Source organism: Chaetura pelagica, unplaced genomic scaffold (assembly GCF_000747805.2).
Source record: "Chaetura pelagica isolate M959 unplaced genomic scaffold, ChaPel_1.0 scaffold109, whole genome shotgun sequence".
Lineage (NCBI taxonomy): Eukaryota > Metazoa > Chordata > Aves > Apodiformes > Apodidae > Chaetura > Chaetura pelagica.
The window spans coordinates 14,951,311-14,971,587 of NW_009970725.1; the positions used below are offsets into that span (position 1 = coordinate 14,951,311).

The window sequence follows — 20,277 nt, forward strand, 5'->3', positions numbered from 1 at the left end:
TTTGTTTGCATTTGTTGTTGGGGTTTTTTTTTTTAGTATTTGCTGTCTTTGTTTCCTCAAACCAGAAGAAGGAAAACAGTAAAAATAGTGGGAGCATGTGTGCATGGGTGGAACAGCCCTGTCTCTTTTAGCAGCAAAATTTTTACATAAGCTTGTAAAATCTAATCCTGCTTTTCAAATGTACTTTGGGTCTTGACTTAGAAAAGTAAATCCTTCAGGGATTTATTAAAAAGAAAAATTATGAGTGCCATTACTTGATAAGATGGTTTGGATGAAGAAACCAGCTTTCAGAAGCATGTTTGCCTTCCCGCTCTCCCACCCCAACCCCCCACTGTGTTAATACAATTGTTTATGAAACCATTTTGCAGACCAGATCACTGAAATTATCTTCAATAAAAAACATGCCCACCCTCAAAGTTATTCTTCAGTCAGACCATTTAATTGCAGCAGTTCACAGAATGGCCTTTCAGTCAACCGTAACAGCCAAGCAGGCAGTGAACATAAGCATCACAATCTACAGGCAGAAAGTTTTCTTGTTTTAAGCTGACTCTGCTGTGAAGCCTGTGTGACAGTCAAAAAAGCCAATAATTTGTCAAAGGTAAGGGAATCTGCTGACTGGGGACAAAATGTGAGCAAGAAGAATCTCAGATAATTCTCAGCTAAAGACAAAGCACTAAGAAGATGCTGAGGAACAACAGGCAAAGCTCTGATGCCTCACAGCATCCCTGAGATACCAAAGAATTTTTTAGACTCAAATATATTGTACACGCACATGCAGGAATAGATGCATATATGCAATGTGTAACCCTCCAAGAAAAACTTCTATTTTACTCCCAAATAGACTAGTCACAATTAATAACAATTTCTGTGAGACATTTACAAATGGTTACAGGCCAAAAGAAAAAAATCTTCAGCTGTAGAACCACTCTCCCTGAATACTACAGATAATTTCCTCAAGCATCTGACATCCACCACTGTCTGGGTATGGAAGTGATTTTGCAAGCCTAATTCACACAGTAATGAGTTCAAAAGCAGAAAACCTCAGACTGCTTACCTCTTTTGCACTTTTAATTTTGGCCAGGAAAGTGTACAGTTCCATTGTTTCAGCAAACAGAGCCCGACATACTGCTTGATAGTGGTTTGGAGCCTCTGATCGGGTTGGCAGGTGGGCTGCACACAGCTAGAGAGAAAAAAAGCAGTATTAAAACAAGGCCCCATTGCTTTCATTAATGCTTCAGCGTATGAGATAACAGGAAAAGGAATGCAATGGAATATTTAGGGGACAAAAATCCATGAGACATTTAACTTCAGGCATAAATGAGGGTGTATTTATTAAACCTTCCACTAACATTTATTTTATGAGTAAGAGGACTAGTTGACCACATCCTTGAAAACTCAGAAAACCAGACATTGCCTTTTCATTAATTAAGATAAATAATGAACTAACTAAAGAAATAAAATTTATGTAATTGTGAAAGGATAAAAGGCAATCTTATAGTACTAAATTTTGGGATAAAGTACTTTTTAAAATTCAAACCAGTTATAAGTGTTTAGCTTCACACAAACGTGGAAGAGAACTGTATCACTACCGACTTATAAAAGGATGGAAGGTAAAGCAAGTAAAAAAGTAAAGTGCAATTGTCAAGCTGAAACTCTGATTTATTTCATGCAGTAGAAAGATTTTTAAGATCAGCAAGAGCCATGAAGCACTGGCTTGTTGCTTCACCTGAGACGTTCACAAACATTTCCATACATGGGCACAGCTGATATAAAGAAACACTGATAGACGTTTTCCTATATGCTAAATCTGCAAAACTCTGAAAGCCTGCTCAAATCACTAGTAATCCTTCACAACTACTATTGAACAGTCCAGCATTGCTTTTAGAGTAAAACATGCAGTTCTCATTTCTGACAAGAGAATTTCACTGAAATTAATTTTTATGCTTCAAACAGAGAACCTCTGCATGGTATGAGCAACATTCAGCTTCTACTATTGTAGAATAGCTCAATACCAATGGTAATAGTTGTAACATCTTCTTACACTTCCCTTAAGTCAAATCCATCATCTCTAAGTATTCATCATGGAAACCTTGGATGGAAATAGAGAGAACCAAGTAACATCTATAATTTGTTCCCTAAACAGTTGTAAATTAAAAACAAACAACAAAACACACACAAAAAAAAAACCCCTAAAGCTAAAACTGGAGCACCCATATCATATATCATACTGCTGTATATATTAAAATAAAACAAAATCTTAATGAAGGCCTAAAGTTTGTCTTGTTACTCTGGTCTTATAGTAGCTATTTATTTTATATATACAGTTGTATTTATATTTGTAGAGCCAAAACTAAAACCAAGCCAAAACGTGAGGCACTAGTTGTCTACATTCAGATCCGCAGAACTAAAGCTTGAGACAAAAGCCTTTTTAGAAGAAGAGCCTTTAATTAGCCGAGTGGCAAGTTTTTCTAAATCTCTCCTGTTAGTACAGTGAATACAGTAGTTAAAAGAGGCACAATGCATGCAAAGCCTGGGCTGCTTTTTCATACTGCTTTCAATTTGATTTAAATCCATACTGCCACTAAAAGGTGTGGTCCTGTGGCCTCCAGCTGTATGTGCCCACTGATGCCCGTACACTGGCACCAGGGTTTGTGCCCTAACTCAGAGAGGGTTATTCACACTGTGAAGGAAGCGGAGCAGGAAACAGTAACTCTTCGTAGCATGGACACACACGTATCAGCACAGGTAAAAAGGAGCAACGGAACATGCTGCCAGAGTTGGGAAAGGGAGAAAGGGCTGAACAATTTATTTTGCTTGCAGTTAAGATTGGCTCAAGCTCACTGACAAGTTGCCTTTAAAGGCTATAGCACCTTTGTTATCTTTTATTTCTTCCAATTAGTATAACAATAGAGAGTTTAGTGGTCTGATTTGGTCAACTTTGATAAATTTTCACAGGCATAATTTGGGCTCCTGCAATATCCTGTTCTAATTATTGTACCCAGATATATATCTCCTTTTAGTTATAAAACATAATATAAATAAGGAAAGTTTATAAGTGTGTGTGTATTCCCTTCCCTTTTCTTTCCATTCTCCTTCCCTTCCCAGAATGCAAAGCAGACATTCACAAAACTGCCTTTGATTCCTCCCTTTGAAATGTTACACTGCTTTAAGAAGATGGCCAATTTTTTTTTACACTTTTCAAATTTATTTTTGGATAATCACAAGGACATAGTGGACAGGAAAAAAAAAAAACAACACAAAAAAACCCAAACACTTTTAAATACTTCTTTCAATTCTTTTGTCTTCCTTTTTCTCCCTCCACCCCCTAATTTTTTCCTTTTTTTTTTTTTCCAACAAATCGTATAATGTCCTTTGAATGTAAAGGGAGAAGAAACAAAACCTCTAATATGTGCTACAGTGACAACTCATACCACAAAAATAGAAGCTATTGAATACTTCCCTTGACTTAATGAAAAAATCAGAACATTTAAAAGGCCAAATTCTGAGTATGGTTAAATTTGAGTTCCTCTCTCTTAATACGTAATCATGTCCTTAGCCACTTTACTATGTTTTCAGTTAGCTATTTCTGGCTATTAATTATAGCACAGACAAAAAGTGTTTTGTTCTCAAATACACCACTGAGAGAAATAACAATAACAACAGCAATTTCAAAAACGGTCATAAAACAGTACAAGTCTTCATCTCTAAGACTAAAATGTCCTTATTATACAGATTCCAAATAGGTTTTAAGAGCCTTTTTTTCTTTACTTACTAATTAGGAACAATTCAGCTTAAATATTGAGAAAGTTAATGAAATGCAGCAGTGGTAAGTTTAAGCAAGGGATGGATGTAAATATTATTCTATTATTGAACATGAAGTAAAGCAAAAAAAAGTAAAATAAAGATTATATACCTGCTACTAAATTTAGTTACAAAAGCAACAACAAAAAAAGTTAACCATTTGGTCTGTAAACTCCAGGCTGCAGATACTAAAAGAGGGCCAGCAGCTCCTACTAACTTTTTCATGTTCTGAAAAATCAATCTCTGAGTGATCTTGTATTATGTAAAGATGCACTACATACAAAAAAACATTGTGGTAACACTAAGTCATTAGCATAAATTTTTTAATTGGGGAAGGTGAGCCTGAAGACAAAGGAAAATGCAAATAGGACAGACTGATTTACACTGTACTTGCATGTTGTTATGAGCACCTGACAAGCTAGAATATCTACATGCAAAAATATTGCAAAATCTAGGCAGGCAAGGCAAATCAAGCATGAAATCTCACTTCTAGCTTCAGTTCAGGATATCTATTAGTCTTAAAAATACGAAACCCCACATATTTAATTTTATTATAGTAGTGTTTGAAACACTATGTTACTGTAACACACCACAAATATCACAGTCAAAATGTTTCAGTAACTGAGATAAGGAAGGACAGCCACCTAATGAACTATTACTCTTCTTACTATGTCATAGCTGTCATAGAGTAAGAAGGATTAAGCTCAGGTCTGCAGTCTTTTCCAGCCATTCAGAGTTCATCAAGAAAAGGAAGCCTCTGTATGATGCTTATTCTGACACCTGTCTTTTCATCCCTCATGATACAACTTAAAACAATCTTGAGGCAAATGAATGAGAACAGTGCCCAAAGCTTAACAAAGGAGCTATTTGTTCTGTTTCCAAGAAGTCTCAAAAGTATGGTTGAAAATAAATTATGTGGTATTTGCAAATGGGTGAAATACCAAAAACATAATCAACTACTGAAACATTACATAGCTTGGTCTGTAAGTATCTCCATTTGCAATCATTGTGAAGAGTTGGGATTTTTTTATTTTAATTTTTCCTAACTGAGCCTATCCAAAATCCAGCTTGACCCAAAGCATTCAATCTTTGCTTAGTCACTAAGAAGATTAGAGACAGTTTCGATCCACACTAGGGATTCACAGGAAGAAAAAAAAAAAGCATTATGTAAATACCACAGCCTTGCCAGCTCCTCTATCCAAATTCACCCTCAACTGGCTAGGAAACAAGAGTGCATCAAACCAAAGCAGCATTAACAGAAATCACAATTTTACCATTCAAAGAGATCAAACCGCATTTATTGCATCTGTTTGAATATATTCCACCAAAGGCTTCATAAAATTACAAAAATTACAACTGACTAATCCACTAAAATTCCTGTAGACTGTGCAAAACTTTTTTGGCTAGATATATACTGGAAGCTTCATCAAAACATATGGCCTGTTGGAATTCAGATTTCAAAAAACAAAAAGTGTTTCCACTTGCAATCACCTTGGACAGAGAGGCCTACATGAACGCACCACAAAGAAGAAAAGAATTTATTTTTCCCATCAGACTCAAAGACAAGCAACTGATACTATGCAAAACATACTACTAGCCTACAATTGCCAGGCTCTTAATTGTTTTAAAAGCCTTGGAGTGTTAACATAGACACAGCGCAAGGCTTAAGGCAGCTTTCACGACACCTGGAGCCAGCTCACCAGTTCACAGCTCCTTGTTCTGACTTTCCAGGCAGAGATTTGCCCCTGGCTCTACCACATGTAACTGAAGTGGGCCAAGGATCTTCTGATCCTTCTGATCCTTCTGATCCAAGTCCTTCTGATAAAGGACTTCAAGGGAATACTAACAAGGTAAGACTGCAGTAAGACAAAAGCGATGGGAGTGGAATTAGCTGCTATCCATAAAATAAATTCACAGAAGGTAGAGAAAGTGTTCACTGAAAGTTATTCTTTCCGGAGAGCTACCTGAAGAAGCTTTGTGACTTTTTTAATGGGCTTTTTTAAATGACTGTTTGCAAGTGCCAAGGAATGTCCAATTGCTTAACATGTGAGCTCCTACTTTTACACAACTCAAGGAAAAGGTAGGTTTTGTGGAAATTGAAGCAAAATGCTAGTTTGCTGGTGTCAAGCACATCTATTTCATCATTTAAGTGTTTCCCAGCAATCTGGTAAGGCTTTCCCCTTATGCTGGTATTTGTTTCAATCATGTTTTTCACTGTTTTGAGGTGAACAAGAGAATAACTACACAGTACTCCACTACACAAGTTCAGAATGTATTGGTTTGAGTGATCCTTCCTATAAAATGGCTCAAGATATACATTCTTTCTTTACTGATTTTCCTTTCTAGTATGAAAACCCAAATGAAGCAGTAAAACTATTGCATTTAGCAACAACAGACACAATTTGATGAAATAGGGGCCTTGGTTCATTCCCACTTTCAGGACTGTAATAAGAAGGAAAAATGTAGCTGCTGAAATTAAAGCCAAAACTGCCAATGGGAATTACCTGATGAAAGGACTGAATGCAATTCTCTGCATAAGATCTTGATCCTTAGAGAAATATCAAGTTGACTCTATCATAAAATCTTCATCATCACTAATTACCCTCTGCTTTGCAAACTCTGAGGATTAAAGGCCTTGAGCAAATTATTTATACATATACTTAAATGCCAAACAGGAATGGACAAATGTTTGCAATTACTCTCCTGAGTCAAAACTGAAGTCAGTGTGGAAGTAAAGCTGAAAGACCTATATGAGGAGACTATGTTTGGGATATGCTGCAGCACCACTTTCATATGCTACAGTTGTTATTAGAAATACAAAGCAAAACTTGAGCAATTCAATAATGGCCAGGATGAAACTGGTGCACAGTAAAGGCCTTGCCTCCACTGTTTTATTCTAAACAGAATATCTGTCCTAACACTGTTTCTTCAAGATGCTGACTAACTCGAGGTGCTGAGCACTGTGATTCAAATTCTTTCTTAAAAACTTACATTTCACAGATATTTGAAGAGTCTTCACTACTTTTCCACACTATTAGACTGAATTTAAGCACTGATGAGAATCTTGATAAAACTTCAACAGACAGCAACTTCAAGACTAACACCTCACTGAACTGTCTTCACTTATAAACCTGAAGCTTTTCGAGCGACAGAAACTATTTAAAGTGAAGACAATTTGTATTCCATTGCATTTATATGACACTATCTTTACGGAAAAGAGTCTTACAAATATATTTTACAATTACTAACAGTTTTGAATGCATTTAAAACTTACACAAGTGTTAAAGAATGGAAATCAAACCACAGTATGCATTACTGACTACAGTCCAGTTTTTGAGCCCAATCCTGTATTTTTCATGTTAGTGAACTCTATTCTTACTCCTTATTGGCTCTTTAAGTACAGAATGGAGACCTTGGCTATAGAAATAGACTACAAACAAAGGTCAACCTGTGCTTTGGTGAGATGATGATATTTCCACTGGACAGTTTGACATTAATTTTTAAATGACTAATTTTATGTGCTAGTGCAGACTTCTTAACAAAGCTGCATTTGCCTAAATTCTCATTTCTTCTTGAAAGCTATTTAACTATTTTACCCCTTAAATGACCTCACGCATACAGCTGTTTCTGGAGTATGTGTTAGGCGTATTGCTACACTGTCTTTGCACACTGGACTAACAACATTCTGCTTCCCAAAGAGGCTTGTTTCAAAAGAGCCAATTACTTGAAAACCAATTCTGCATTCTCCCTTAGTTTCAGAGAAACTGTGCTCTGTTGTTTCTTAGCACAATAATGGAGGAATTAAGAATATAAATATGCAGTAATCTGAATTTGCTAGCTCTTGCTCTTTGACTATTCAGTGCAACATCAATGGAATTATTCATGAGCAAGGGCGAAATCCTACAGTTTATATTTTTCCCACTCCTTTACATGAAATATCAGCCCCTGCAACATCACAAGTTAGCCTGTCAGCAGCAAACCATTTTCTAAAGCTCTCTGCTTCACAAGACAACAGCTCTGTGTACATTCGGCAGCTCTCATCTGTTCCACTCACGCATCCGCATTTCATCCCGGAGCAGCGGCGTGAAGGACGGGATGGAGGCGTCTGGGTAAGACAACTAGCTTCAGAAGCAGAGTAAAGGCATAGACGGGGAAACATGATAAAACTGGATAATTAAAGGAGAAGAGGAGTGGCTGTACATATTCACAGGGCTACCTGTACAGTTGTTAAGCTAGCAACCCATTAAGATGTGGAACCACCCTTTAAATTATGAAATAACTTAGACCCAAACAACTGATAGGAAAGAGCTGCTGCCATTTTGTATGTTTGTCTGACATGCTTCTCAGACCTTTCTTAGGGCTGGTGGGTGTCTTCTTACCGGAACTACTACCTCTGGTCAGCAGACAGTTGTTTTTCTACCAGGCCACTTGGTATATGCAGTAGAGAATGAGAGCAGGAAAATGCCCTTCTTTCTTCCCCTCTCCCCATGCCTCTGTATAAGCATACAAAGCAGCCATCACACTCAGGGTACTGCTTGAAAAAAAACACCATAGCATCTCTGGAAAATGAGTAGAAAATAGTGAAATATTCAAACAGAATAAAAGAAAATACAAATTTATCAAAAGGCAACAGAATATGGTGGGGAATGACTCTGAAATCAGAAAACAAATCACACTGACACACATAGAAAAGGGGAGAAAAATGCAGAAGAGAGGTTCTTCCTGTATTAATTTTTAAATAATGTCCATCAATCTCCTTACTAAACAGTTCAGATATTTGCATACTTACTAAACAGGAGACAGTGTATTAATGTAAGGTAGTTTTATTCATAAGCCACTTAAAATCCAATTGAAATATATCACCTAAAAGAAAAACCTGTGCTATGCTTGGCAGCAATTTACAGTTCAGGTATAGAGCTTTAAAATGTATGTGCGTGGGAAGCTTGTTTGTTTTTATGTAAAGCTCTGAAACTTCTCTTGGTAGGCATAATAATAATTTGCTTTCATGTTTTGTCCTGAAGCATGACTTTTCATTCCTATCCAAAAAAACATATTTCCAGTTGCATAAGCAAACAAACTGCAGCATTACTAAACATAACAAGCTTTTAAACTTCACTCCCAATGAATAAATCCAGCAACTTCTAACTACTCTCATTTTGCTTTCATTAGATCTCAGTGTATGGAAATCTATTCTATTCCTTCATGCACACCACACTCCTCTGTCAAGGAAATCAGGTCTTGAAACTGATTGCACGAAAAAGGCCTACAGAAAAATTCTTCCCTTTCTTCTTCTAGGCAAATATGCTTACAATTTTTTTCTTAGCATTTATAACCATTGAATCTACATCGCAATTGTCTTATTAAGCTTATCAGTTACAGTTAATTATCAGTTACTGTTAATTCTTAAAATATGCCACTAAGATAGGTATGAACACAATTATTTAACTTCCTACTTATTAAATTGATTGAAAATAAAATACTGTACTGTAATTTTGATCCAAATATACAACCTTGCTTCTTCAACCAGAACCAATATCCACTAAATCAGAACTTAAAAGGTGGTTTTATTTTATCCTCAGTTCCCTCTGCTTCTAGTGGTGGTGCTCTTTTTTGTTCTTCTTCTCTACGCACACTCCATTCCTAGAAATTGTCTCCAGTATGGTAATTACTAGAAATAGAATTATCCGGAGTCAATGAGTTTGACATACGCCCTGTATATAGGTGGGATTAACCACCTGTAGGGACTATAGATGGTGTTTATACCACCCCGACTGCTCAAAGTCCGCTTTACTGCTTTGCTTTGGCTCAACATGTTTCTCGCCAACAGCAGCAACAGGAGTAAAACCCCCACACCGTGAAGCATTCAAGGCCACTTCATATATCCCAAACTGTAGTGGATCTACACCATAATGACTGCAGTTGTGCTATAGGGGCTGCATTACAACAGTGGCCTCAAAGTCCATGCTGTATGTATTCTTTCACCCTTGTCACCAACTCTGTTTTTGCTGATGGACATCTGAGGCTGATGTGAAGTCCACTCAGATGGTCACAAATCTTTTCTGATCAAGAAAAGTTAAAAATTCTGGATCAAAGCTGACTATATCACATAGGGATGCCACAGCATATTTTTCCACTATGTTCCTGCCTTTGTTAGCCCATTTGAACTCGTATTTGCTAAAAATATTTCAGTTTCCATATGAAAAATTAGACTGGGCAACTGCAGTCAATTATTCCTGAAACGTTAAGTCCTAAACTTTTAGGAATACATATAAAATTTCATCTTCATTATTTCTAATTAAGAGATTATGAGGATTCTAGTGCAATCTAAAGGCTAACCTCTTGTTCCTTAAGATACATTAAAAGATATAATACAATTTTAAAATATATTTGTTTTATTTAAACATAATGACTCTTTGGAGGGGATAGAAATGAGTCCTTTCTTCTAAAAAGGATGAACAACATAGACCTCAACATAAGACAAGAACACAAAGATACACAGCAAGAGAGATCCCCTCTTGCTAATTCAGAAACATTTCTTCTTCTTCCCTGGTGTTTGGCTGTTCTTTCTAACAATTAGCTTGTTTATTTCAAAACATGCCACTTGGAGGAGGAGGCAAAGCCATGCACCTTGGTCAATCTCTGATTACAAAAATAAGCAAAGGTCATATTTTCTAAAAGAGCTACTTACACTTTCAAACGCTCAGCGTTCTTTTCGAAATACAATTCCTGGCAAGTCAAAAAATGCATTGGAAAAGAAATACATTGTTTGAAGTATTTGAAGAGTCCTGCCAACTCTTACTACCTCGTTTTTAATTAACACAAAGTAATTTTGCACTTTAGGTTATTTCAACCACATCAGATAGGTCTTACCATTCTTATCTAAGAAGCAGCCCTGTAGAAACAAGCACGTTCTAAAGTAAAAGGGATGTGTCCTTGACAGAGCATAGTTAAGTGAAAAAAAAACAAAGAAAAACAACACTAAAAAGAACACGTGCTACAACCCAACTGCCAGCCACCCTTCATCAAAATCTTCTTATCTGAAGGGAAAAATAGAAAGCGGGAGGAGAAAAATAACATTCCTAGTACTCCAGTCAACTGCTACATAAGTGCTTTGTTTTCAAACACAGATCTTAAAATAATTAAACTATTTCATGCCAAATATTCTAAGGACCTCCACCATAGATAATTATTTACCTGTTCTCAGTTACGCATCATGCAAGATATATCTCTGCAAGTCAGGCAGGAACTCCAAGCTTGGTTCTTCAACTTCAAAGCTACCTTTAAAACCCCTGGCACTTGCAAAGGCACCTAGTACCTGTCCGCTGAAATAGATGCTTTTTATTGATACATTTACCAGTGCATTCCAAAGCAGAATTATAAAAGGAATTAAATCTCTGGAAGGCAGTTAATACTGTAGCGACCTCAGTCCCTGGAGAGTAAGGTTATCAAAGGGGTGACCATGGTAGAGCACTCTCCTGAATGTAGTCAAAGACCAATTGTTACTGTTGGGTAACTCTTTTTATGCACTGATGTTTTTAATGATAAAGCCACTTTTGAGGGCTGAAATTCAAGGCAGTTATTTATAAAATAAATAAGACTTAAGGTCAAAGAACAGGTAACTAGAAATGCAAATATATAAATCTATGTCAAACATTGACACCTTTAGCAAGATAAATTCCCATCTAACATGAACTTCATACAGAACAATTTGATAGGGATGCATAAAGGGACAAATAAAGACACCGGCAAAGTGCATCAACTAGAGTTTGCTGACAGCCCTGAACTGAATTTAGGATGTACCATCACATCTACAAAGAGTCTGATGTAAAACTGAGGAGTGTTAAAGCCTACAGCTTGTTCTGCCAGCAAAATAGCTGAAAAAATCACTGTCCTGTCAAAAAGACACAAACTATGTGTTTCTAATAGACTTGATGCCAGTATCCTTAAGTATCCATCAGCGTCCCACAAAAAAGACGACTTCAGGTGGAAGCTGGAGGGAGGTGAGGAATGTGAGGGGGGTTCAGCCCTTTTAAACTCTGCATGACACCAGCAGGGAGCTGCCAAGAAAGCATTCCGCTTGCAGCGTCTTCATTAAAAGGCCTAGATAGCTGCCAAATTAACCTCAAAGAGAGGTTACCTTTATCTGTCAGAGTGGTAAAGAAAATTATTAATCATTTTATTGTGGTACGTATGTGAGACAATAGAGATTAGTGAGGGGGGTGGCCCAGTTATCTTGGCAGTTATCTCACCTCAGAGCAGTTCACTGCTGTGCACCCAGGCAGAAGTAATACCTGCTGGGAGATTACAAACCTCCTGAGTTTCATCTTCATGGTGGAAAAGTGTCCTTGACACGACGGAGACACCTGTCCAGTTTTACCTGCTCACTTGACCCCAGAGCCAGGCTGAGGGCACACGGGTGCCATGCTGTCCCCGGCCACCAGGAGAGCACTTGAAAGGAGGGGGTAAGTCCCCTCTACCTCTTCAGTCACTTGTGACAAAAAGTGGGTCCATGCAGGAAGGAAAAACCAATGCGCAGTGTTCAGAGGTACACTTTTTGTAATTATTTTACAGGGTTTTTATTTTAAAAAGGTTTCCCATAAGAACAGATCTCAGTGTTTCTGTTGAAGGTGACATCATGAGGCCAAGTGCCAGACTGTTCTGCTGGAAAGTCCACGGCAAAGTGCCTTGGTTCCAAACACAGTAAGCACCATGTCCAGGTCAAGAACTTGCAATAAACATCCTCCTTTGCTCACTAACACATTCAAATGTGAAAAGGACTGACATCACCCTTTTAAAACGAGCACAGTGGTTACTTTCAAAGTAAAGCACACCACGTGTTGACCTCCAATTACACTGCCCAGAATGAAAAAATCAGGACAACTGTTTAGGACACCAAATTACGTCACTTAAATTAATGAAACCTGTCTATCAACATAATTCACTTAACCACTTGTCACGTTCAAAGCTGCTTTAAAATTACATTAAAGGGATTTACACAAGCTGTCCCTGGCTTTCTTGATCAAGCTGAGGTATAGGAATCCCTTCACTTTCTGTATAGGTTTATAAAAAATTCAACACAAACAAAAGGGCAAAATTAACTTACTGGATATTTTTATTTCCAAACGTGTGTTGCCTGGAAAACATTTTTATTTTTCTTTCTTCACTTCTGAGCCATTAAAAATATTTCTACTGAGACATATTTTCTCCATCCAGGCATTAAAAGAATTAATAAATCACACTGACTAGTAGTCTCCTGAATTTCAGTTTTTTGTTTGCTTGTTAATATTACATGCTGCCACAGAAAAAAAGTGTTGGTTTTTTTTAAAAACAAACCCTATAGTTCATTTTCTTCCCACAATGACAACATTTTCAAACATCACCTTATAAACTTTCCATTTAAAAAAGTGGATTGAGACCAGTGACACTTGACCTGTGCAAGTGTGTGCTACTGCATAAAATACATATGTGGGGGGTTGTTGCACACAGTATGATATAGTGGACTGATCAACATGAATTGATTAGAAGAGACCAGTTCATAAAGAGATTTGGCTTCAAGAGAATTTGCTCATCTAAAGCAAGTGTTGGTTATAGTGCTCACATCAAGAAATTTTGGCATGCTGAAAAGGAAAAACAAATACAATTGCTCATTAGGACCTTCCTGTCCCAACTCCAAGCTTGCTTTGTCATGTGAGAAAGCCAGGCAAAAAACATAGCACTCCCTTTTTGCTTAAATCAACCAAAGTATCTTGTTCTTCCTTGCCATCATGAATTCAGTAACAATAAAACAAACTCCTGTTTTTCCCTAGTGTTTAAAATCAAGTTTCTAGCCTCTTTCTCAGAGATGCAAATACATAAATAACAGTAAAACAAAGGGGTTTGTTCCCTCCTCAGGGCAAAGGCAAAAACACTCCTCTGTTTTCCATGGCACCAGGCTTCCAGAAAAAAGTCTTCCTAGTGCCTTCTTTACAGGCTTTACACAAAGCAAACTCAGAGCAGTGTACGAAGTGTGCAGCTGGCTTCCCTTCACACGATCCCTTAGCTCCCTGCCCTTGTCAATTCTTCAGCTAAATCTCCTTTACATGATTTAGTTTGGGTCTCCAAACAACAAGGACCTATGGTTGCTACTCAGCTCTGCCAGTCTCCCTGACAAAACCCCTAGATTCCCATGCCTGTTGCCTTCCTATAGCATACCAGCTACCCTACACCTTCCCTTCAACAAATGCTCAAATGTCAAATGTAGTAGATTCAAGGAGTTTGTACCTTGGGACCATTTTGTTCAGTTGCAAAAGTTAGTGTGAGTTATTAGGAAGGCTGTTAGATTAAAATGTTCAAATAATTCTCCAAGACTATACACACAAGACTAATTTACACAACCTCTGGGATGGTATAGCCCAAGCAATTGCTGTACGGCAAAGCTAAAACTACCTGAGAAATGCACTGAACTATCATCAAGAAGAATACTGCTTTTCCCATTGTGTTATTTAATGTAAAATATTTACAAATCAATCATTTAAAAATAGACTCAGGGCCATTCATCCTGTGGACAATAGCTCTGTGAAAGCCACCCCTTATGACTGCTTGCTACTATTGAAGGATATTGCAAGTACATGTTTTAAACAAAACCTACCGTAAATGAACTTACTAAGAAATTAAAACACTCACTGTTTTCAGACCAATCTTTGGAATAAATACGATATTCTAACTTCTAGATTCAGATCTTCAGGGCACAACACAATCTAATACATACTGTTTATTTCTTTGTATCAAATGGCCTTACCTCACACAGTTTCTAAAATCCAGCATGCAACAGTACACTAATCAAAGAGGAGCAGAAAATAGCATTGTGGGAACACAGTAATCAAGAGCATATTAAGAAAATCACATAGTTAAAATAGATATATTATTAATTTGGAAAATTAGTGATGCTTTTAAGCCAATTCAAACAACTTTCCTCCAAATGTTTCACTTCTTTTCATACTATTACCAACACTAAAATAAATGTACCAAAAGAAACTTTGCCTCAAGCCCAAGACTCCCTCTTGAATAATTCAAAAGCAAGAAGATCACAGTGGTTTAATTAAAGGGTTTTCATTCTGTTTCTTTACTTTTCCCATGTTGCTGTTACAGTGCAATATGCCTCTACAAGGAATTAAGCAATTTTGTAGCATCTAAGCTGCTTCCATTTTCTTTAGCAATGTAATTATATCATTCTTAAAGTGACTCTGAACTAGCAATACTGACAACTGAAATACCCATAGTTTTTTACATAGCTGCTACCAGGAAGAAAAAGTTCTGAGCACCTTCAAATGTAGTCATTTGTGTCCTGGCACTTTTCCTCTGGACTCCTCTCCTGAATGAATGGGTGGTGGACTGTGAGGCTTTAACACCTCAGAGAAGTTAAGAGACTCCAAAATGTACAGTGGACAAACACGTTGTGATGATGCTGTTGGACTTTTCATTTCAGCCTGAAAGGGCTAACATATTTTCCCCAGCTACATGGAATTGGCTAATTAAGTTCTTCCCCTCCCCATAAATCCTGCTTCTCTTGTGCCCCTCCAGCATGAGAACACTTACACTGCCCACTTCAAAATGCACAACTTCAAAAACTGCAGAAACAAGTTAATCTACTGTTTTGAGTATCCTCTGTGAGGGCCTTTACAGGGAAACTTCAATGCATAATGCTATATGACAGAGAAAATTGTACAGCAATTTTGCATGTCACCGTTAATTTCCTTGTCTACTGAAACACATATAACACACATAATGTAAATAATGCAAGCAGTCGTAATAAGGCACATGGGATATGCCCTATAGGATGTTGGCATTACATGGAAATCAAAGAACACTTGTGTCTAGGAATCTGTATAAAAACAGCCTGCATTTTTGAAGTAGCAGAAGGATTCAGTCGAGCTAAAAGTTAGCTGCAACACCACAAACATCCACAACTGCAAAGTATACAACAGTGAAAATGAGATTGACAAGATCAACCTTTGCCAAACCCTACTGTAAGACAAGCTGCTGTCCTGGTTCATTTTCTTGAGCAGATCTACTGCCTTTATCAGGCTGACAGTGAATCTGAAAAAGCCTTCATGGCCTTCTGTGCACTTGCCAGTTTCAACACCTGCAGAGGGGAGGCAGCTGCCAGTTGAAGAGAGTATCTCAGGCAGATCACTTCAGCTTTGGACAGGTTAAGTCTGCATTGTCCAGCTGAGCACTGCAGTTAATCCACAGGGCAGAGAAGATATGGGTCACTTTTGTAACAACAGCTCTACTCTTGTTCTACTTTGTTATGGGATACTACAGCACTACTGTGTTAATTGACTATTACCCTGATTTCCAGTCATTGGTTAGAATTTCAGTTTAATCTGATCAAGCAAAATATACCTTGTGAAAGGAAACACTCATTGATCTGTTTTAGTCTCCAGGATCTGTTTTAGCACCTCAGGCTAATACAGGTTCTTTGATACTTCAGATTTAAACTCATCCTCAGGTGTGTTATTTCTAACAGATTGCACATTTTAGGCATTTGTATTTTTAAAGGGAAAACCAGAGCTCTGTCATGACAAATTCTGCATTTTATGCACCAGAGAATCCTTCCATCTCCACTAAAAACTGGCACTTTATTTTTACCTATGTATAAATTATTTATAATAACTGCAGCATAAAACAGATGGAAAAAAAGTCCATGCCCTACTCTGCTTATTTTAGATGCATAAGGGCCACACACAAATTTCACGTGTATTCTAACCTCCCCATACCTAAAAATAATCTGAACACCCAATCTATGTTTCCTGTTTTTGTTGGACAACTCCTTGGATTCCTTAGACTATTTTAGACCCTAAACAGGTTATACCAGTATAATTACGTGAATTATGGGTACAAGAGTTTTTAACCAGTACAGATGCACTACTGTGAACCATAATAGGAGGGTAAAAATCATTCTCCAAAACCAAAAGGTGATCTGGTTTTACCTCCCAGCCTGGAATAAAACACTCCAATTCATCTAAGCCCACATTGATGGAAGGTATGTGTCCACTGTTCTGTAGAAGAATAATTAAAACAATGAAGAAGAAAAAAAAAAAAAAAAAAAAAAAAAAAAAAAAAAAAAAAAAAAAAAAAAAAAAAAAAAAAAAAAAAAAAAAAAAAAAAAAAAAAAAAAAAAAAAAAAAAAAAAAAAAAAAAAAAAAAAAAAAAAAAAAAAAAGCCCTTCTGTTTTTTTTAATGGAAAGACCAAAGTAATGAGAGACAACTTGCTTGCAAGTTCATTTGGTATAATGCAGTTCTAAGCAAAACCTCTCAAGATAAACATTGTGAAAAGTACAAAATTACTTCCACTTCTATTTATCTTTCATTTGCAGAATTCTCTGTTTTCATAAATCCACTTTCTCTGCAGCTGCTTGTAAAGCACTCCATTTAAAAAAAACCTATTATTGATGTTAAATAATTTTATTTTAACACCAACAACATGGAGATATTGCTGACACATTATGACAAATCAAATATGCAGAAAGACAGCCTGTCCTCAGCTCAGCTCCCTGGGTCTGTACAAGTACAGGAGCTTCAAACACTGACTCCTTTCACGACTCAGCCAGCAGCACAGTTTACTCTGCCAGCTCTTCAGTTGTGCCTACACAATTGTTTGAGGGGTCTTGCAGCAAAACAAATGAAGGAATAGATCGAGTTAAAAACCAAAAGCAAACAAAAAACCTTTTGAGATGCTTTGACTAAATATAGGTGACATGGATCCCAGCCAAGGTGACAACACAGACAAAAGAAACACACTACACTTTGAATGAATGTACATGGCTCACATGGACAAGAGAAAAATAGCAGGTTTATTGCCTTTCTATGACAACCTCAAGTTAGATCAAAGAATGGTGAAGGAGTAAGAAAATGCTTGCTCATGGGTCTTGTTCAGTCAAGATCTACATACGCCTTTGTTAATCCGAACTCAGCAATCGTTTTTCTGGGACCTCCACAAAGTCTGTGTCTGGCTGAAGACACTGGGTTGTTGATACAAAAAAGTGTACTCTCAATCCGCATGCTTTGGAAGGGTAAGAGCCCAAAAGGGAATGCTTTTAAATCCCCTGAGTGCAGGAGGTGAGCAGCTGAACTCAGAGGTGCCACTTCTATCAATGCATCACAAACAGAAAGGGTGGCCAGGGAGTATGTCAATACAAGTCACCTACATGCTTAGACCAGCACCATGAAGGTCCATCTTCAGGGGCCCAAACTCCCCAGAGGCATCCATCTGGGGGAGCCCTGTCATAGTGGTATGATATGGGGGTGTGTTCACAAAATCAGTTGGGAGATCTTTGGGTTTCTTTCTAGCTTACAGTCCTCAAAGAATTAAATTGCAACAAAGAATAGCCAAAGGAGAACCTATTCCCTTCAGAACTTAAGCCGTACATAAACTACATGGTTGTACTTTCAGGGACCCAAACAGTTGGAACAGAAGGTTCCCCAGCATTTCAAAAGGGGTCTCAGACACTAGGTCTGCATGGAGAACTGAAGATCCACAGGTACAAGATGATTCATGTTTTGGTCAAGCCAGTAAATCAAGCTCAAGTACTGTGTCAACAAAAGTGAAGGGAGCTGAGGACTTCTGACCCACTGTAATCTCCATTTTTCCCCTCATCAACATGTGGAGACATAGATAGCCTTTTTCTCAAAGAGGAGCCACCAAGATTAGCGTGTGACATTTGATTACACTATAAACAGGTTTCAAGAGAAGAGAGCTGATCATTGTAATTTTTAAGTGTGATGATGATTTTCATAAATGGCCAGCATTGTTGCATTCCTTTATCAAATTAACTGAAAACATCTGGGGCATTGGTTACAATCCCTGTAAGGTTCCCAGCTTCAGACAAAGTTACAGGGTACACTGCAAGTTGGTTGTTTTGAAATGAAGAATAAGTACCATTTGGCAGCCTCATAAAAATGGTAAAGTTAACTCAGCCTTAAAGAGAACTACACTCACAGAAAGCTGCATCTTACTAATTTTAACTTCATGGACTAGGCAAAGTTATGGGCCCCTGAATTCCAGTAACAAGAACTCTCTGTCATAAACAAATGCCCAGACTTGTTTTTAACTACATTTTCTGGTTCCTCTCTTAGAGGTTCTCATACTTATGTGGGGTCATAGCTTCCATATGATAATAATGTCCTCAAACTCAGAAGGGAACCTCCAAAATACTTAGACCTAAATGTAAATCTTCTCATTCCACCTGTAATTGCAGGAGACAGGACATATTCTTCTTTTCCTCCCTAACATACCATAGATAGTTGATCTGTACTACCATCAGAGTACTCAAAATAAAACACAAGCAGATCAACATCACCACTGTAAATTTCTGTTTCTTCCTGAAAGAAGTCACTCATCTCCTTCAACTACCAAGACATATAATTCACTAGACTTACACAAGTTTCTTATTTTAGAGATCATGCCAAAGATTAAAGGACAATTAAAATATCTTAAATATTGGTGTTGACAGAAACAATATATTCTTCCTCTTCACTTATAAGCAAAGCACAAACATTAATTTCTACCAATAAAATACTGCAGGTTGTCATCTTGTTTACATTTGTTATAGTGATATAAGTCAGTACTGCACATGCTGCTCCAAAAATAATTTTCATACAAATCAAAAAGTCAGCAGGGAGATATCCTATGTATGAGTTTTGTTTACTATGGGATCTGAACTGGTTCAGGAAGACTACTGCCTCCTTACAGACCTTTTACGAGACCTGCAGAAAAAAGGTAGCAGAAGCTACCTACAAAACTTAGTGCCACATCTTGCAGGTAACTACTGACAACACCTCTGCTCTGAAGAAGAGCTAAGGTAAGGTATACTCCTGGCAGCAGCAATAAGGCTACAATGACATTCAGTGCTGGAAGAAGGGACAGGCTAGGGCTAAGATGGCAGATCAGCCCAGCAAATACCAGCACAGAATAAAACCTATTATCAAAGGGTTCTATGGCTGTATTTACATCTGGAATTAGAAGAGCGTGCTGGCCTAGAATAAAGACTAATACTGGTATCAGGTTTAGGCTTGGGGTTCAGGACAGCAGATATTGATAAACTGCAGCTTAGAAAGAGCCTCTAGGTTAACACGAGAAGTGGTGCTGGCTCAAACCATCAGACTGCAGAGATCTGAGAGATAAGGAGTGAGAACTTTTTAAGATTAGGAGTGGAATTATGGTTTGAGCATACTCTGGAAGAGGTTGATAAACTGCATCATCTCGTTTCAGTATCAGGGAGGGCCACATGCCATGATAAAGGTGCCACATGACAGGACTTCACACACCCTTAGCTAGCCCAACACCACCCAGCATGCCGGGCCAACTCTGTCTTTATCCTCTGTTGCCCCAGGCTCCCCAAGCCATACACTTGCTGTCAACCTGATGTGTTCCTGATCCCTCAGGCTTACAGTATATATGTACACTTCTGTCCTTGTGTATTAGTACAGAGAACC

At 37.6% G+C, this 20,277-nt stretch overlaps 1 protein-coding gene across 1 annotated transcript in view; it reads right to left on the minus strand.

The window, feature by feature from the left end:
- Positions 1-20,277, minus strand: part of SPIRE1 (spire-type actin nucleation factor 1) — a 127,308-nt gene that overhangs the window by 40,584 nt on the left and 66,447 nt on the right. The window contains exon 6 of the mRNA XM_010006941.1: positions 1,055-1,180. Coding sequence (XP_010005243.1) covers positions 1,055-1,180 — 126 coding nt within the window. The remainder of the gene's footprint in view (positions 1-1,054; positions 1,181-20,277) is intronic.